The following is a 17,642-nucleotide window of genomic DNA, read 5'->3' as shown; positions in this document are numbered from 1 at the left end:
TGATCCTTTTAGGCAATGATTGAGATGGATTGGGTGGGGCTGTAGGTTTTTCAGCTTGCCAGAAGCTCTGTTTGGGAAGAGTCCAAGAGATAAAATTTCTTTAACTTCACTGTAAGTGTCTCTTGCTATTCTATCTTCAGGAAATCATAACCTGTGAAATCTATGGATAAGGACTGTTTAAGGATACATTTTTTCCCTTTGAAATATGTTTTGCTGTATGAAGTGCAAATGATGACAGGACAGATGGCATTCTTACTGCAGCAGATGAACATTTCTCCTGTGAATGTCACTGTTGCCCAGGTGAAGTGAAATCCCAGCTGCAGTAGTGCAGTTCTTTCAGGTGGTAGTGCACTGCATCACTGATAAACCTGAGAACTAAGAAAATAGATGCAAATTTAATTGCATGATTTATCCAGGTGGAAGACTAAAATCAAAGGATGTAATTTTAACACCTGTCTTTGGCAAAGACTTCCTATTTTAACCTTTCCATGGCTCAGTTTTGTTTTTTTTTTAAATACACTGCAAAGTGAAATTGTTTTCCCTTCTCCGTAAAACTGAATTCATTTTAACATCTTCAGTTCTTCAGATAGAAGACAGTAACTAAGTAACCCTGAGTTACTCAGAATACTAAAATGAAAAACATCCTGGGGGATTAAATGAATAGAGAGTTATTAGTAAGGAATTGCCATTAAGAGAACATGTATGTGTGAATTAATTAATTAACCTTAAAATTTACTGCTTTATTCCTCCCTATTCCTACTATTTTGTTAATTGGGAACATTTAGTGACATGCAGTACTTCAGTTTTTCTTCTCCCTATTATCTCCACTGAGTGAGAAACATGAATTTTCCTTCGAAATAGCTTTAGTTCTTTGGTAAAGTATCCAAGCTTTTCCATTTCTACTGTACGATGCTTATAATACTTCTGTTGAAAGGACCTTCAAAGTTGATTAAAGCATTTTTATATAGAATGTCTATGATATGTCTCTTATCTCCCCACAAAGTTGACTGCACTTTTATTTTTACTTTTCCTGCTCAGCTTCATTACTTTGAAGCTATGGTCTAGTGAAGATCAGTGTTTTCTTGTCACTTCTCTCACCAGTCTGAAATGGCTACAATACCAAGAAATCTAGAGGTGAAGGAAGACATACCATCAAGTAGTAGCACTTCATTCAATATCAAAGGAATTATTTTTTGAACAGTTCAAGTGGGTAGCAATGTGATATTACACCATAGAAGGAAATTTAGACTGGAAATGCTCTGTAAGTCACTAAGTAAACAATAGCACTCTAAGAGTAGACTAAGATTAGAGTATCCTGTACTAGCAATCATCAGCACGTAGAGCTTTCAGCAAACTCACCAAGTTAAGCAGCCTGACTACACGTCTCACAAGCAGAAGGTGGTAGTTTCTAATTGCCAATGAGAGCACCAAATAGACCCTATGAGGCATGCCAAGCCTTCTGTACTCCCGAGGTGCTGCCTCATTGGCTCTTTTGMCTCTGTCCTTCAGGTGTAACAGTCAGAAGGGCATGCTTAAAGGGGCCCCACAGCTCCAGGGCAGGGATAAAGTATCACATTACAAAATAGATAGGATTTCCCCATCATTGATTAGGTCAGGAATGAAGATTATTGAAAGTCTTAACCTATGTCTTGTCCCTCTGAAAATATTTTTGGCTATGGTTGCACCCTAATAAAGTTGAAAATGATTATCCCTCAAGTGTATTATAGTCTTCTTGGCAGTCCAAGATTTCTATTAGCTTGAGCTTCCATGTTGCTTAAAAGGGGATTGACTTGACTGACTGTAGATATCCTCAAACAGATCAAAAGAAGGTTCCTTAAATATAAGGGGAAAAATATTAGGTCTTTCTGATGCATTTGGTAAAAATGTGCAGAAGCAAACAAAAGAATGAAACTTGCTCTAGGCATTGTCAGATCTCAGAAATGATAAACAGGATTGAAATGTTGTAAGTCAAAGTCTACTTAAACTCCAGGGATTTAAATATCTAACATCCTCTAACAAGTGGGGTTTTTTATGAGTGGAGAAAACATGAAGCAAAAGCCTCCTATCAGACTGATATACTATTTCTACAAGAATTACAGTTCCTCTTCAGTTTATGATTGTGGTTTGTACATCTTGTTTGGCTGGGGATACAGAAACTGATTATATTGCTGGCTTTGCTCTAGGCTTCAGATTAAGTATTGATTGCTTTAGATCTAAATTCCTTTTTATTTTAGGAAAGACTATCCTGGATTGGACTAAGAAGTCAGAAAATATACTCATTCCCTCTGGAATTTTCATATCCATAATTTTGAAATGGATTACCAAGGAATGCAAAGAGCTGCCCAGTAGGCTTTTTTCCTTGCAGTGTTTTGTAGAAGAAACTAGCATGCTGGAAGACAATAAATCCAGTTTGCTATTATCTACCAGTTCTTAAACAAAGAGTGACAGCAAAATCTTAATCTTGGATTTTAGAATATTAAGGGAGAAATTCTTATATGTACGTTGTAAGATGGTCAGCTATATTAGTTTCTTAACAAAATAGTGGCTGGCATTGGAGAAAAAGTTCTGCAAACATTCTGGAAACTGGTGCATACTCAGTGGAAATGGAAGTGAACATTTTATGGATTGCTAGAGTGTGGTGAAGAATCTAATAGTTGTAAAGAATCTAGGCTTTTAAAGATTTAGGTTCTGAAAGAACCTTGCTATATTCTGAGTGGATAGAATTTTCAAGTGAACTTCAGTGACAAACTGTCAATAAGACTTATGCTGACAGATCACTTCTTTATATGAGCACTTTTAAACAATATTTAGATTTTTTTTTAAGCCTGATGTTTCAAAAACACTTGCTAAACAGATGTTCATAGTGAGAGTTTAGTAGTACAAAAATGTGGAGTGATTTTTCAATTTTTTCAATTTTTAAATAGAAGTTTATGAGACCAACTTCAGGCACRATTAAGAATTTATGTATGTGCTTACATCTAGTCATGTATTTTTGGGCATAGATGTTATAAAAATCATCGTTGCAAAGTACCTTTTCTGTACGGCAATGTGCAGGTGGGCATCCTAAGCATCTTGCAGATACCATGGAAGTTTCTTTCCTGTAGATTCACCATAACATTAATTCATAATTTATAAAGGTATTGAAAAGGAAGACCTCCCTTGTAATTTACTGAGTTGCTGAAATTCAGTTGCTTAAAACTGAAATGATGCTGCATTTTGGTGATTGAACTGAAGAAAAAGATCCGGAGCAAATAAACCACATTCATCAATCTGTCATAAATGAATGAAAACTTCACAAACATTTTCCAGTTAAGTAACTATTATATCATACTACTAATTAATGAACACGCTATAGACAAGTTCAGTATCATTTGAATTATTTATTTTTTCTTAAGTGGACAATTTTAATGTTGATGTTATTAACCAGTTTGTTTTAAATTTCTTAGAGCCCTTGGCTGAGATTTCTTGCACTAATCATAGTACATAGGGGGAACAAGAGTAGAAGGATATTTTCCAGTGTGCGTGTGTGTCCGTGTATCTGTGTACGTATGTGCTTTACAATTATCAAACATATATTTACACACCAACTTTACACTGAAGTCTTTAAGAAGTCTTTTCTATGGCAGGGGAAAGAATCAACTGACCAAAGACTTAGGTCTCTATGATCCATTTGAGTTTTTCCAGTACAGTCCCACAGAGCTTCTTATGCATTCAAACTTGCTTTAATTTTGCTGGAATGTTACTCCATCCAGTAGTGTTTCTTTATGAGATGAAACCTGGAGCTGAGGAATGCATCTCTTCAGTTTCCTTAACTTCACTAAACTGTAAATAATTTATTAAATTGAAATATCAAGACATTTAGTTATTGTTCAGATCGCTCACCTTTAACCTTCTAATAATACATCACATTTTTTAAATAATAAAAAACCCAACCAAAAGAARAAGACTTTGGAGGCTATATACTACACAATCTCAATGACTCCTGCTTCTTGGGAAGTCTGTTACAATATTACAGTATTTCCCAGAACTTATTGGGAGCAGTGGAACAGAATTGTCCATTGGCAACTTTCACACTCAGCAGTGCAGACACTACAACAATAATTAAAAAACTGTCTTGTGATTTTTTTTTTGTATCTGTATTAAAAAAGGAACACTAACCTACTTCTTAAATATAGAGTTTGTTTTTTGTGAAACACCACAAGATTTGGCAAAAAAAAGATGTAAAAGAAGACTGTTTTGATGTATAAAACTCCTTACCAGTAGAAGAAACACTGACCTTGATTTGGCCTATCATAGATTCATTTTGTATAGTTTTGCTGCATATTTTGAAGCCTTAAAGAGCAAAAGGGGCTGCTAGTCAGGTTGGAAATCACAGAACAGTTATGCACCAACAATTCCTTAGACAGGCAAGCTGTCCATGATAAACAGCAAAGTAAAGCAGAAGTGTGTACAAGGTATATGCTGTGAATCATGTGCATGTGTATACATTACGTGTGTGTTTATACTGTTTGGCTGTGTGTACCAGTATTGTGGATTCATGCCCATTCTTTACAACTGTAAGTAATGTTTTGCTTAAACTCTTCTGTTCTGTAGCTTCAGATTTAAACTAGCTTTTCTCCCTAACATAACCGTTGTGCTCCACCTCCTGCAAACAAGTTCATCTCTCACTCACCAGCTTTATATCTTCATGACAGTAATGATTTTTAGGACAACTGGATGAAGAATTATTTATTACATAGACTATGATAACACTCCCACTGTAGGAAATGGAATGAAACAAATGGAATAAAAGTGCAGTGACTGTGGGGAAAACATCTCCACAGAGTTAGGCCTCAATCTCTTTTTTGTTTCTGTTTGGGATTTATGTTTTTAGGGGAGGGGGCAGGAAGGAGTTGTATTTTTTGGAGAGGAGGTTTTTACTCTCCAAAACATGTATTTGTGAAAAATAATGTGGCAGCTTAAGGGGGCATAAGAGGATCTGTGTACATACATCAGATTTCCCCTTTTCTCTCCTTGGGCTTCTAAGCTTTGCCCCATTTATTCCACTAGAAGTGGAGGTGGTTAGCCCATTTTTTTATCACTTCAGGAAAACAGATTAAGCCCAAGGATTCCTAGCAGAGGCCAATGTATTTGAGATTGTTCTGAATAATGACATCTGTCACTGCATCAAACACAAATTGGATGTTACTGGTATCAGTGGCGCAGGTGAAGTGTGAGTAGATCTCCTTGGTCTCCTTGTTGCGATTCAAGTCCTCAAATTGGCGTTGGATGTAGACTGCTGCCTCCTCATAAGTGTTTTGGCCTTTGTATTCAGGAAAGCAGACTGTTAAGGGGATGCGCCGGATTTTTTCTGCCAGCAGATCTTTCTTATTCAAAAAGAGGATGAGGGAAGTGTTGATAAACCAATTGTTGTTGCAAATGGAATCAAAGAGACGCAAACTTTCTGCCATTCGACTCTATAGGGAAGGAAACAACAATATCAGTAATAGTATTTCAATGTAAGTGTGGAAAGTGCATAGAATATGTTATTTTCATTAATAAGCACAATCTGGTTTTAGAAAGAATTTTTGTTTTGCTTGGTGACCGTCCCTCTTACCTGAGCATGCAATGTCAGGAACCTAGTTCACTTGTTTTTGATATACTGCATTTCACCAAAGAAGAATTCTTCCTTTAGTTTATATAYTTTTAATAATTGGCAACCATGAAGGAAAGTCTAAAGGTGAGGATTTGGAAACAATAGGTGTAACTTTGGAGAACTTAGTTGTGTTCAAAATCATATTAGCACTATAAACAAATTTTTTAAATAAAAAGGATGATTCATTACTAAAGATTTCATACTATAGAAACATTCTTCTGTTAACATTTTTTAAAAAGCCTGAAGTACTACAGCATAATCATAACATTAAAATATTCCCTTTCTGTTTTGTTGTTTAGCACACCATACATACTCAGACTTTTTTTTTTTACCTTACTTTTCCTCATAGTATAACAATAAGCTTGTAGTAATACATAGGAAAAAGGGCCACGTTTTACCTTGGTGTGTGGGAAAACTTACATGTTGTATACTTACTGGTGAAAGCTGAATTTGGCCAAAACAGTTAACATCTGCCTGTTCAGATCAGCAGGCAATTCCACTGATGACCACTTTAGGATGACCCAAAAAAAAAAAAGGCAATCTAGTGGTGAAGTCAAAAAGGTCTGTTAAAAGTCAACGGCCAGCCTATGCTTTCTTCAGTGTTACTCCCCGTATCGTGCAGCTCTGAAGTATTTGATGCCACTGGAGCTGTCCATGGTACCAATGCATTTGGCTGCAAGGCTGAGTATCRAGGGGGGTTCATAATGTTTTGAATAGAAAGGGAAAATATTCTAGTTGATTAAAATAAATATCACTTAATTATTGCCAAAAGTAGATAAAGGAAGTGTGTTAATCATAGGCATTTATGCTAAAGGCCATTTTTTCCACCATATTCCAACTTAGATCTTTATTTCTATTAAGTTTCCTAGGCATTTCAACATCATAATGTTAGTCAGATACCTCTCTGACAGGAAAAATTTCTACTGTATACTCATATCCTCTCTTTAAAGAAGATCCTTTTTAACAAGTCATTCTGTTGATATTTAGGAGAACTTTAATAAACATCACGTTACACTTAAACGCCAAGGATTCATTCCAGGTTTTTCCAATACTCAGCAATAGTTTTTCCTGATAAATCCAGGAAATTATTAAAAATACGATACAAATGAAGAAGGCATTTTTCTGTCTGTACAATGTTGTGAAAATAATAGCCACAAGAGATAAGTAATAATCATATCTTCAAAAAGCAATAGAAATATTCTCTCATGCAATATTTTTGTTGATTATTTCATTAACTTCACCCTATCACTACAGCGTTTCTATCTTGCAGTCCTCCCAAAATATCCATTCTGAGATATCCCCTCGAATTTTTCAGTTTACTTCAAGTGAAAACAAAAATGCTTATGTTGTTAAAGAGAACTATAAGCAAYGTAAGAGGAGCACTCCATTTGAAAYGTCAAAAACACTGAAGCATTCTCAACTATTTCGTACCTGGGAAGTGTAACTGTTGTGAAAATTTCCCGAAGATTATCAAACTATACAGCAATATTTTACTGCATTGTGAACAGTGGGAAAGGTGTTAAACATATCCATTGGAATAATTCATTGTATATTTCCACATTACCTTATAAAGTTCACTTAAATCAGTAATTTCCAATGGAAGTTACTGAATGTGGAAGTTTGTCTCAATACAAGTCTTGCACTGTTTGTGACCAAATTCTTATGACAAATTTTGGCTAAAGGGTAGAAAAAAATGATTACCTAAAGAATATAGGAACCTTGGGAACTCTATGAATAACTGCAAAGTCAAAGTAGATAAATGTATCTGTACAAAATACTACATTTTAGAATTTTAAGTTTGAAAAATGCAATACTAAAAATTTTCATTCCAGTTTGAGAGGCATTTAGGTTTTTCTTTGTTGTTTTCTCTCAGTAATGTCGATCATTTGATATCTATTAATATTGTTGGTAAGATAGCCCAGTAACAGCATATCAATATATGTTCACTTTTTCATTCAAGTTTTCATTTTTTGGCCTCAAAAAGATTTTTTCCTCTGGACTCTTTTCAGCTGATTCAATTATGTTTTGAAATGCGAGGCCTGAGAGTGCATGTAGTGCTCCATCTGTGGAAATAGATTTTGCATACTTTTATGCTGTATCCCTGCTTATAATATACTAGTACTATGTTTGTGTTTCCTGCAACAGCATTTCATTCTTAAGTTCAACTTCGTGATTTTTTACTGCTCCTAGATTATTTTCTACAATRTTCTTAGGTGTGACTGTTTCATAAATGGATTCAGTTATTAAGAAACATCCATGCTGAAAGTACCACATTTATCCCAAAATAAGGCTTGAAAAATCTGAGTAATTCTGTATTTACAGATCAAACCAACAACAATGTATTCAAGAGCTTTGGCAGCTTCTGGTTATTTTAAAAGCCCCCAAAGCCCCTTGGGCACCCTTTGATGGCTGGCACTGCAAGAGTAGCAGAGTATAAGCCATATTGAAGTCCTGCTCACTAGCCTCTTAAAAGATGCTGAAGTATGAGCAAAATAATATGGTCTCTGCATTTGTTTTTTCTGCCTTTACAAAGATGAGGTCACCTGACACATGAACCTGCTTTATATATGGACAAAGATAGATTTTCTTAAACTGTGAAAATTCTGTAAATACGTGCCTTAAAAATTTGCTTGAGGATTTATTTATTACTTTTCAGAGGCAAATCCTGACACAACAAATAATCCAGAAAACATCATAGGTGTATTACCTAATAATTATCCTTTTTCTTTCCTTCCCTGAATTTGGAACTGATCATAAAACCATGCAAGAAATCATTAGCTCAGTTGAAATGCTTTTGCTGTAAATTGTCTGGAAAAAGAACATTTTAGAGCTAATGTAGGGTTTTGGCCATCTCTCAGAACACTCATGCCAACAGGATATTGCGTTTTAAGAGGTTTGCATTTATTACTCTATTTTGTAGTGAATAATAATACCGTATATCTCTGCTGCCAAAGTCCTCAACTGGAATCTGTGGTCCAAGAACAAAAACAGAGAGTTAAACCTTTCCATAAATTATAAAATGTAATGAACACTTACTAGATGACTGATGGTTATAAATTACTGTAAACCAGATGATCTTACAGATGATGTAATAGCAACATCATTAGAGAATGGAGAAGTATTTGTAAAAATGTGTATGTGTAAGAATATGTATATGCAAAAGAAGGAAGAAGGTGAGTTTACAGAGCTTAGTTGGCTTTATCGCCTTCCAAGAGAAATTTCTTGCACAGACAGGTATAAAATTCTGTAAATAAGTGGAAAAATATATCAAGATTATCCAGAACATACCAGGAAGAGACAAGTTAAAAAGGAAGGAAAATTCTTGTTGCTGAAAAAAGCAGCAGAACCCAGAAGTGGTATATTAATTTTTAAACTGATGGATTTAACCTTAATATATGCAAGGATTTTGCAGGGCTGGACATTGTAAAGGATTAAAGGTAGTATTTTTTTTCCCAACTCACATACTAGAACATGTAAATTATGAAGTGTACTTTCAGAATTTTTTTCATCCTTCAGTTTTCCCCCCTCTATATAAAATATTCATCCGCTTCTCCCCAGTAGAAAAACAGTATCTCACCAGTGAGATGAACTCTTATTCTGTTCTCTCTTCTTAGATATTATTCCAAAGCATATCATCTACTCTTCTCTCTTTTTCTTTTTAAGAAAAATGCGCTTAGTAGCATCAGTGTGCACAACATTTTCCAGAAAATTAATACTAGAGTGTCTGTCCAAAGAGAATGCAATATAAATTAAACAGACCACAAAGGCAGACATAGAAGCAGATACGGAATGAGCTCAGGATACCAGATGTTTCAGGAAGAGGGAACAATGTGAGGAAATACATTAAAAAAGATTGAAAGGATAAGAAGAGAGCTATAAGGAACTGGACAAAAGATAAAGATTGATGTGAAGACTCTAAATTCATTTGCAAGAACCGCAAACTGGATTTGCAAATTTGAATACTATAAGGAAAGTAAGTGTAAGTAAAGGGCTTCTAGCGACAAAGAAGGGGTCACTCATTCAGAGTGGTGGGAAAATAGGTTTTTTGCTAAAGTTTGACTTAAGCTTTTAAAAATATTAGGAAACTCCTGCGTACAGAAGAGAAACCAAAAGGAAGGAAGACATTTGAAATGCAACTGAGAAAACAATGTAGAGGATTATTCAGATTCAGAAAAATGCAGCCTACAGTGAGGAGTGGCATATAAGCTAAGGCAGAACTACAGATACATTTGTTAGCAGCAGCAGCATTTTAAATAACCCTATCCCAACAGTCTACTTTTCTGCCTATGCTGCATCCTCTGTTTTGCTGGTACAGTTCTTGGTAGGGCCACTGAGGGAGTCAGTTCATAAAACTGACTGATGTAAACCGTAGTCTGGCAGGGAAAAAAAAAAAGTAACAGTCTTGTTGTTTTGGAATAAGCACAMTCCCTCCTTATTCCACAGCTTTTGCAAGAAAAGAGCTGCTAGCAGGCTACCTTGTTCCGGACAGAGTTTAGGGAAATAGTCTTGCAAAAATGTTTGTTACGCTAAGCTGGTATCCTGTCTACATGACTAAAATGTCTCATCAAAATGGAAACTGCCCTGTGTGAGAATTCGATGCCTGTAGTCAAGATCAGCTCTGACAGGGTGCAGCCATATAACTAGGGAAAAGCTGTGAGGAGACTTGCTGGGAGACTCCCGGCACTTTGACTCGGCACCCGCTCAGACACTCGCCCTTGATCTTTGCCCACCTTACACTGCAGCTACGTTTCTGCCATCCCCTGTGTTTCTGCCGTGTTGCTCGCTGACTCGACTTCCTGGCTTAATGTCAGAACTGCCTCCTTCCTCTGGACTTGTCTGGCAGTCTGGACGGTTAGTGGAAGCTGGTTTCTGCAGCGGAGCTGTTCTGCTCCTCTTGTGGTACTGCGGGACTGTGCTGCTTGTCACTGAGGTCGCTGCCACTGCCTGCCTTGCAGTTACCCTCGGCTTTCYGTTTTAAAGGAGCCCACTCTTGCTGTTCCCTCAAGCTCTATAAGGTCTCAAAGTTTGATTAACAACTTAAGACAGAAGAATGCTTATTAGAGCTGGAAAATGAAGAATAAAGTGGTTTTGKTTTTTTCTTTAAACTTACCAGCCTTTAAGGCTTATTAAACTTAAGAGCTGAGTGATCCCAAGGGAGACCAGCTGATTCACAGAACAATGGGCTTCTACAGTGTTAGCGTGGCAATTCAAGCAGTCCTTCTGTTCCCCTAGAAGAAGTATATATCCCTATTTTCTCCTATTTATGGGAAGGCCTCCTAAAAACACACTCTTGGCCATTTATTAAATGTAATTATATTTCTCAAGTACAGCCATAGTGGCTGGAACAAAGCTGAGTAGTAAATAGGCAGAGGATCTTGATAATGCCCTGCCTGAAAGTGCTTCTAGGCTAAACTGATGATAAACCAGTTTGTAAATGCTCGTATAGATTTGGCATTGCTGTTCCAGAGCCATTTTAAGACACTCTGAAGCTGTATAATTTTTCATAATCATGAGCCTTAACAGCAAAACACCAGAGAAGAAGGCAGCTATTATCAAGAAAGGCAAAAACCTGCCAGAAAGAACCTTAGTTGAAATTCTTTTTCTAATAGCCCAGGCAGGAGAAAAGTGAAAGCTAATTTGCTTAACAATTTTTTTGACAATTAGAAAAAGCAATACATTTATAAGAAATGGAAAATCAGCAGTAATGCAAAAAATAAGGGAAGCAGTTCAAATATACAATGCTACAAAAAAGAAAACTAGCAATAAAGAGGACAGGAGTCAGGGTTAGGATTCAGTCAGGGTAGAGCATCACAAAATCCTAGAAGATATTTCTCATTTATTTTAGGAAGAAGATAAGCACCATTCTGTGGGAGCAAAACTGAAGRGATAAATCTCAGCTACATGGTTCTGGGCAATTAAGCAATAAATTGCTGAAAGTGCAGTAGAACACTATGCATGACACTGTGAAAAGTCACTCAAACATTACAGTAATTAGGCCAGATAGAGTAAAAGTCTAGAGTATAGGGAAACCAAAAGTTAATCACCTGCCATTTGTCAGGTAAGAGCTGTCGTTAGTGAATATCTATCCATTGCAAATTTGAAAACTGAATTTCTATAAATTTAAAAGTAAAACAGATTAATCAAGGCAACAGGTGAGATAATAGGATTTGGGTTTTTTAAAGATAATAACTTTAATCAACGCTAACAAACTCAGTCAAGGGAAATTATGTTTAAAGATGTGACACTGGTAAAACACAGTTTGCAAATAATTAGCTTTCAGTAAACTAGTTGTCTTGCTTTCCTGGGCAAAACAATTAAAAAAGCTACAACTTGTCCAACAAGGAAAAGCAGAGGAGGTTGGTCTGTGGTGGCAAATACAGAATCTGTTTTGAAACTCAGGTTACTGGCAGAATCTTAGCTGTTAAAAGTTATTGTGAAATCCAATATAATTCTGTAATGGATTGGAGAAGTAGATGTCTATTCACCTGCTAAATATTTCTAATAAGAGGCAGATATTTAGAAAAGGAATGGCTGTTTTGTAATAATGGATATACTAAATGGGTATACTAAATGCTGAGCTAGAGGAAAAACTTTAAACAGAAGCAGATGGAGTTGAATTACTGCTTATCATCTAAATTTTTGGTTAGAAGCAAGGTGGTGAAATAATTAGTAACCAGTAGTATCTGACAGCTAAGAACGTTCTTCTTAAATAAAATATCATTGTTTTAATATTGGTAGATATTTCAGAATCACAAAAACTTTAATTAAACTGAATAATTTCTTTTGATTAAATTGCAAATAAGATAATTGATGAATCATTTTCAGTAAAGATGCAGGTTATACTACCTTTATAATTTTAAAACTTGTAGTGGCTTCTGGCTTGTGTAGTGCAATCAATCACATTTGAAAGGACAGCACATGACATGGCTCTCAGTTTGTTATAGCCAGATGAGATCTTGATTTATTGGAAAATCTTAAATAAGAGGTGGTATGCTTTGACAGTTCTGAGATAAGATGAAGGCTCACACTCTGAAACTGAGCCTAAAGATACATGGGACATCCACTCATATACTCTTATCCTATTACAGCAGGCTTATTTTTGGTTTTGTCAGTACTGCAGGACTACTGTATGTATTACAGGGGAAGGGAGCTTGGAAAGGTTACGGCTTATTATAACAAAAAATAAAACAGATTACTGTACAACTGCCAAAGGAGTTGTGAAGATTTTCTATTAATATGGAGGAAAAATAATGGTAGAAAAAAGCATGCTTCTTCTCTGTAGTGTCTTTTCCAGTTCAGTAATCCTGGGGGAGGGCAGCTAGCCAGGTGGTTAGAAAAAATGTGCTACTGTAATTTCATAATTACACACAAGCTGGTGTATAAGCAAGATAATGCTGAGGCATTTTCCAGACAGCCTTGTTGGGGGCTAATTGCAAACTCTTCCCTAAGCATGAGAATAAGGAATTGGTTGCTTAAGGGGAAGAACTTGCTTAGGAACAGATGGCTGCTTCCTTTTGTCCAGTAATTTGCAAACATGCAAATGTCCCTGATCATCCTCTGGAACAGGGAAGGTGCATTTTGCAGCAAAGAGTTCCAGAAAAACAAAGAGTTTCCTAAGAGAAGACCTTGTTATCAAGATAGCATGTAATTAGGAAAATCAGCTGGTAAATGGAGCCAGGTAGGAATGTAGTGTCATGCTTTTACATTAAARTTTCTGCTCACAGTTGAGAGAGCTTTGAGCTTAAATATGAAAACAAATATGGAGAGAGAAGCTATCAGATACGAGGGAATTAACTACCATTTGTGCTAAATATGTAAGAATTTTCTCTTTCAGTAACATTATTATTATTTTAAAACTGGTAGGCATGCGGGGATTTTAACAACCTTTTGCTAAACTGAATAAAATTTCTCTTCAGTAAAGTGCAAGCATGATAAAGAAAATTGGTATAGGAATGGTAATGCTTGCTTTCCAGAACAGTACTTGTAGAACAAGTAGTGTGTGTGGTAGTCAATATTTGATGCATCTCTTTTAGAGAAGAAAAGGAAATAAACCTGACAAAATGGTACTGCAGCATACTGTCTCCCTTGATGATTTCCTGTGGAGTATTACTCCTRTCATTAGAGAAAACTCTGCAGATGATAACTGAATCTGGCAGTATGAAGCAGAAGTACAGGGGACCTTTAGTCTTGGCTATTGTATAGAAGAGAATTGTAATGTTACTAACGTTTACTGAGGACTGGACTAGACAAAGCAGATTTGATTAGGAGAGGCATTTTAACAGAGTCCTGAACATTTCTCATGGAAAATCTATCTGTGCAGCTTTTTAGATTCATGTCCATAAGAGTAAATGATCAAGTTAAGCGTTGTTAATGCAGTAGTTACATTTTGGTGCCAATGACAGGCTGGGATAAACCAGTCTTGTGAGAAAATGGGGCAAGTTGCTGGAGGTGTAGCTGCCAAGCTCCAGCCTGCCATGTCTCAGAAATTCTACCAGTTCCAATTAGCGGATATCGTCCTCCAGATGCAGAGCGATCAACAGCAGGACGATTATTTCAGATGCAAAAGACCACTCCCCTAACCCTGTACTGGGAAGCAGGCCTCCATTTAGGTCCAGCAACTGGGGACTATCATCATCTCAAAGCTGGTAATATCATCTTTCTCTGGCTCTGTGGCACTGTAGTTTGACTTGGACACGACTACTGCCATCCTCATGGAGGTCTGCAAGGAGATCAGTCTGATTTAGCCCCTATGATGCCAATTTGAGAAATTCTTTATGACACTGTGGTATTCAGAAAGCAGGTCATGCTTAACTGCCAAAGTCATAAGGAAGAGACATTCCCATCCACTGCCCATGAAAGAGAGCTCAGGACTATTATAAAGGACACTATTCTATCATACTGCAGGACCTTACTAAGGAGGAGGGACATTTCATGCAACCACTATTGGCCACACTGGCTGTGTTTATGGTGCTAATGTATATACTTCTGGGAACAAGGGCCATTGATTGCATTAGTATAGTAACCTGTGTTATTAAAGGCATCACCTTCTGTCTGTCTGTCTGTCTCTAGGAGTGTGGGCTGCTGTTACAGCACAGCAGTGTGATGTGCTGGGGAAGTTCAGTGCATGATGGTAATCACAGTCATCAGCTGGTGGTGCTASGCCATTTAGCATTTGCCTTTGAGACCAGTTTGGTGGTAGAAAGCTGTTGGGATCACAGCAGCTTTTCACACAGTCTGTATGAAAACAGCCATCAGTACTAAAGTGTTKTATTTCAACACCACACAGGATGGGGAGTCACTAGCTAGAGTGATAGCCTCTCTCAGACTTTAGAATTGAAGAGATAACTTTGAAATAGATCAGTACACAGAAAGAAAGGGCTTTGTATATAGATAGAACAGGATCAGACTAAGGTAACTAGTGAAAATAYAGAGTCAAAGTACCAAATAAATCTTAACTTTACTCTAGATTAAGTGAGATTACTGCAAATGCTCAAGCAAGAAGTCTAAACTGACATTTATATTTAATTACAGTTATTCAAATTTGATAAAATAAGCCAATTATAGAAAAGGAATAAGTTGAACAATATACAGAGTTTATCTCCTCTTTTCAAGATAGGTAGTGAACCCCACTGGATCCATTATGTGTAGGTTTATAATATAAAAATAATTAATAATGATTGAAAACGTAAGACTGTAAAGATTAATAATGCCTTATGCAACCAATCGTAAACATATTACCAAATGATGGAGATCATACATAGAAAATGTATCTTAGAAGAAAGTTTAAAGAACAAAGMCAAAACCAGGAAAACAAGAACTGCAAGCTGAACAGGGCAGCTTGGGATTATTTCAAAGAACCAAGTAGACAGCATTTTATTGAACAGAACCCTTATGCTTCTGTTCAACACAAATGTCAAAAACATAAAGAAATAAGAGAAAACATGATAGCCTGGACATCAACAGCAGAAGTGTTTTAAAGAAGTGGTTCTTTGACGCTATTTCCTTAAGGTAAAGTTGATCTACGTCTCCTTCACTAAGCCTGCTTGAAAAGATAGATGAAATTGTAAATGCAAACAGAAGCTATAGTGAAAGACTTGGGTGTTTTCTCAGCAGATGGAAACAACTGCTTTCATTTTTCTGCTTCTGACCCTTCCTATGCAAATCTATCTCAAATTTTCCTTACTTCTTAAGCCCGAATACTTTTTATTTCTTTTTCCTTTCTATGCAGCCCCTTCCATAGAATTCCTATGGAAACAGTAAAAGCATCTATCCTTAATATAGCTTTAATCTGGAAAATAAACAGAGACACTGGAAATGTGACTTARCAGCATGTCAGTGCGGATAATAGCAAAGAACACTGTGTGACAACAGCAAGCAGGGATACACACAACATGTACTGTAGAGAGGACCATATGCTTGCCTTCTCATGAACACAAGGATCAATTACAATGATATAAGGAATATGTTGCTATAAAAATAGTTCTAGAATAAAGCATAGTATACATTTAATAGCATCCTATCTGCATGTTCCTGTGTAGCATTATTCCTTCCCCCAAGTCAGGGAGTTGAGAAAGGAAGAAATAGCAGGGGAGAGCCAGCCTTGAAAGCCACAGAGACTATCCTGCAGGACAGATTCAAGAACTACCCTTGATACTGTAGCTCATTGTCAAATGTTACTACGTTACTATTATTTTCTGTACTTTTCACTCAGGATGTTACATATCCTTTGTTACCTAGCTATTTCATCATCATTGCTGCTTATTTTCTCATTGGTTTCTTCTTCTTAACTGCACCCTATCTCCCTCCCTGCCATTCTCCACCTTTACTCTTGACCTCTCCACCTTTGTCTTTCCATTAACTAATACCTTAACAAAACGCTCCCTTCCCCAGTTCTTAAGAATACTGCAGAGGAAGATGACATAGCRAAATGTCAGCTACTTGCATTGCTTTGCCCAAGATGACTTAGCAAAATGTCACATACTTGCATTGCTTTACCCTTTCCATTCAGAAAGGAAGGAACTATTCTATTAGTATACGTTTGTACATTTACAGACCTACACAATATATGTTTACACATAGGTAGTCCATAATATACAGTTAAAATAAAATCAGATCTCAAGACTAATGGAGCTAAAAAGGGGCTTTTGACTATCTTGTCATCTCCAACTCAAATGTCTAAATTTTCTTTATTTGGTGATACGATCCAATCAAAAATGTGCACTTTTAACATTTTTTCCTTTTTCCTTAAGAAAAAGTTATTGTTGCTCAGAGCAACTTCTGGTACTACTTCAGATTTCCTAACATTTCCAGAAGGTTGTGAGGATTTGGGAAATCTTTGTACTACTGGCGAATTCTGGTTGATGGTACAAACTTCATATATTATTAAGTGTTTATGAGGTCAGTCACACACTATCAACATGTTCTATATTCCCAAATCAGGAACAATGTTAACTCTGGTGAGTGCAGTCTGACACTAAGCTGTGAATATGCTAAARAAGGTTTCTGAACTGAGCAACTTATAGTTGCTTATTGTACTTATGTTTGCATTGGTGGGTAAGCTTTTTAGCATTGTACAGTATTCCTGAAGAACTGCATATTTTTGGAGTTCAGGAAAAAAATCTAGTTTAGAAATATTTCTTGTTAAAATCATACTCACTTAAAATCTCATTGTTCTTGAAAATACATGCATAGTAGCATAAATACTCATACTTTAATTTGTAAATAGCTGGAATGTTCTACCCTTAGATTGGTTTATATATAGGGTATTAAAGTCCTCCTTTTTGTTCATGATAGTGAACTTCAATTGATTTCAATGTTGATTCATTATTTTCTAATGTATTTTTTAAATTTCTCTTTCAGAGCTTTCAATTTCTTGCTTAGCTCAAGGGCAAGAGGGCATTTAAATTCTACCTTCAATATACCTGAAATGTTACATAGTTTTACATGTAAGCTGGTTCAGGTCTTTAGCTGTCCGCATTTGAGATCTTTAAGCTTAATATCTTAGCCT

General features: G+C 36.2%; 2 protein-coding genes across 2 annotated transcripts in view; one reads left to right on the top strand and one right to left on the bottom strand.

Moving 5' to 3' along the window:
• RSPH14 (radial spoke head 14 homolog) overlaps positions 1–17,642 on the top strand; it is a 95,060-nt gene that overhangs the window by 10,114 nt on the left and 67,304 nt on the right. The window lies entirely within an intron of this gene.
• GNAZ (G protein subunit alpha z) overlaps positions 5,095–17,642 on the bottom strand; it is a 36,028-nt gene continuing 23,480 nt past the window's right edge. The window contains exon 2 of the mRNA XM_085305806.1: positions 5,095–5,456. Within this exon, the coding sequence (XP_085161932.1) occupies positions 5,112–5,456 (345 nt within the window). The 3' untranslated portion in view covers positions 5,095–5,111. The remainder of the gene's footprint in view (positions 5,457–17,642) is intronic.

Source organism: Rhea americana, unplaced genomic scaffold, assembly GCF_003343005.1.
Source record: "Rhea americana isolate MKP2758 unplaced genomic scaffold, rheAme1 scaffold_227, whole genome shotgun sequence".
Lineage (NCBI taxonomy): Eukaryota > Metazoa > Chordata > Aves > Rheiformes > Rheidae > Rhea > Rhea americana.
The sequence above is the reverse complement of the archived record's forward strand: the minus strand, read 5'-3'. Positions and strand labels throughout refer to the sequence as shown.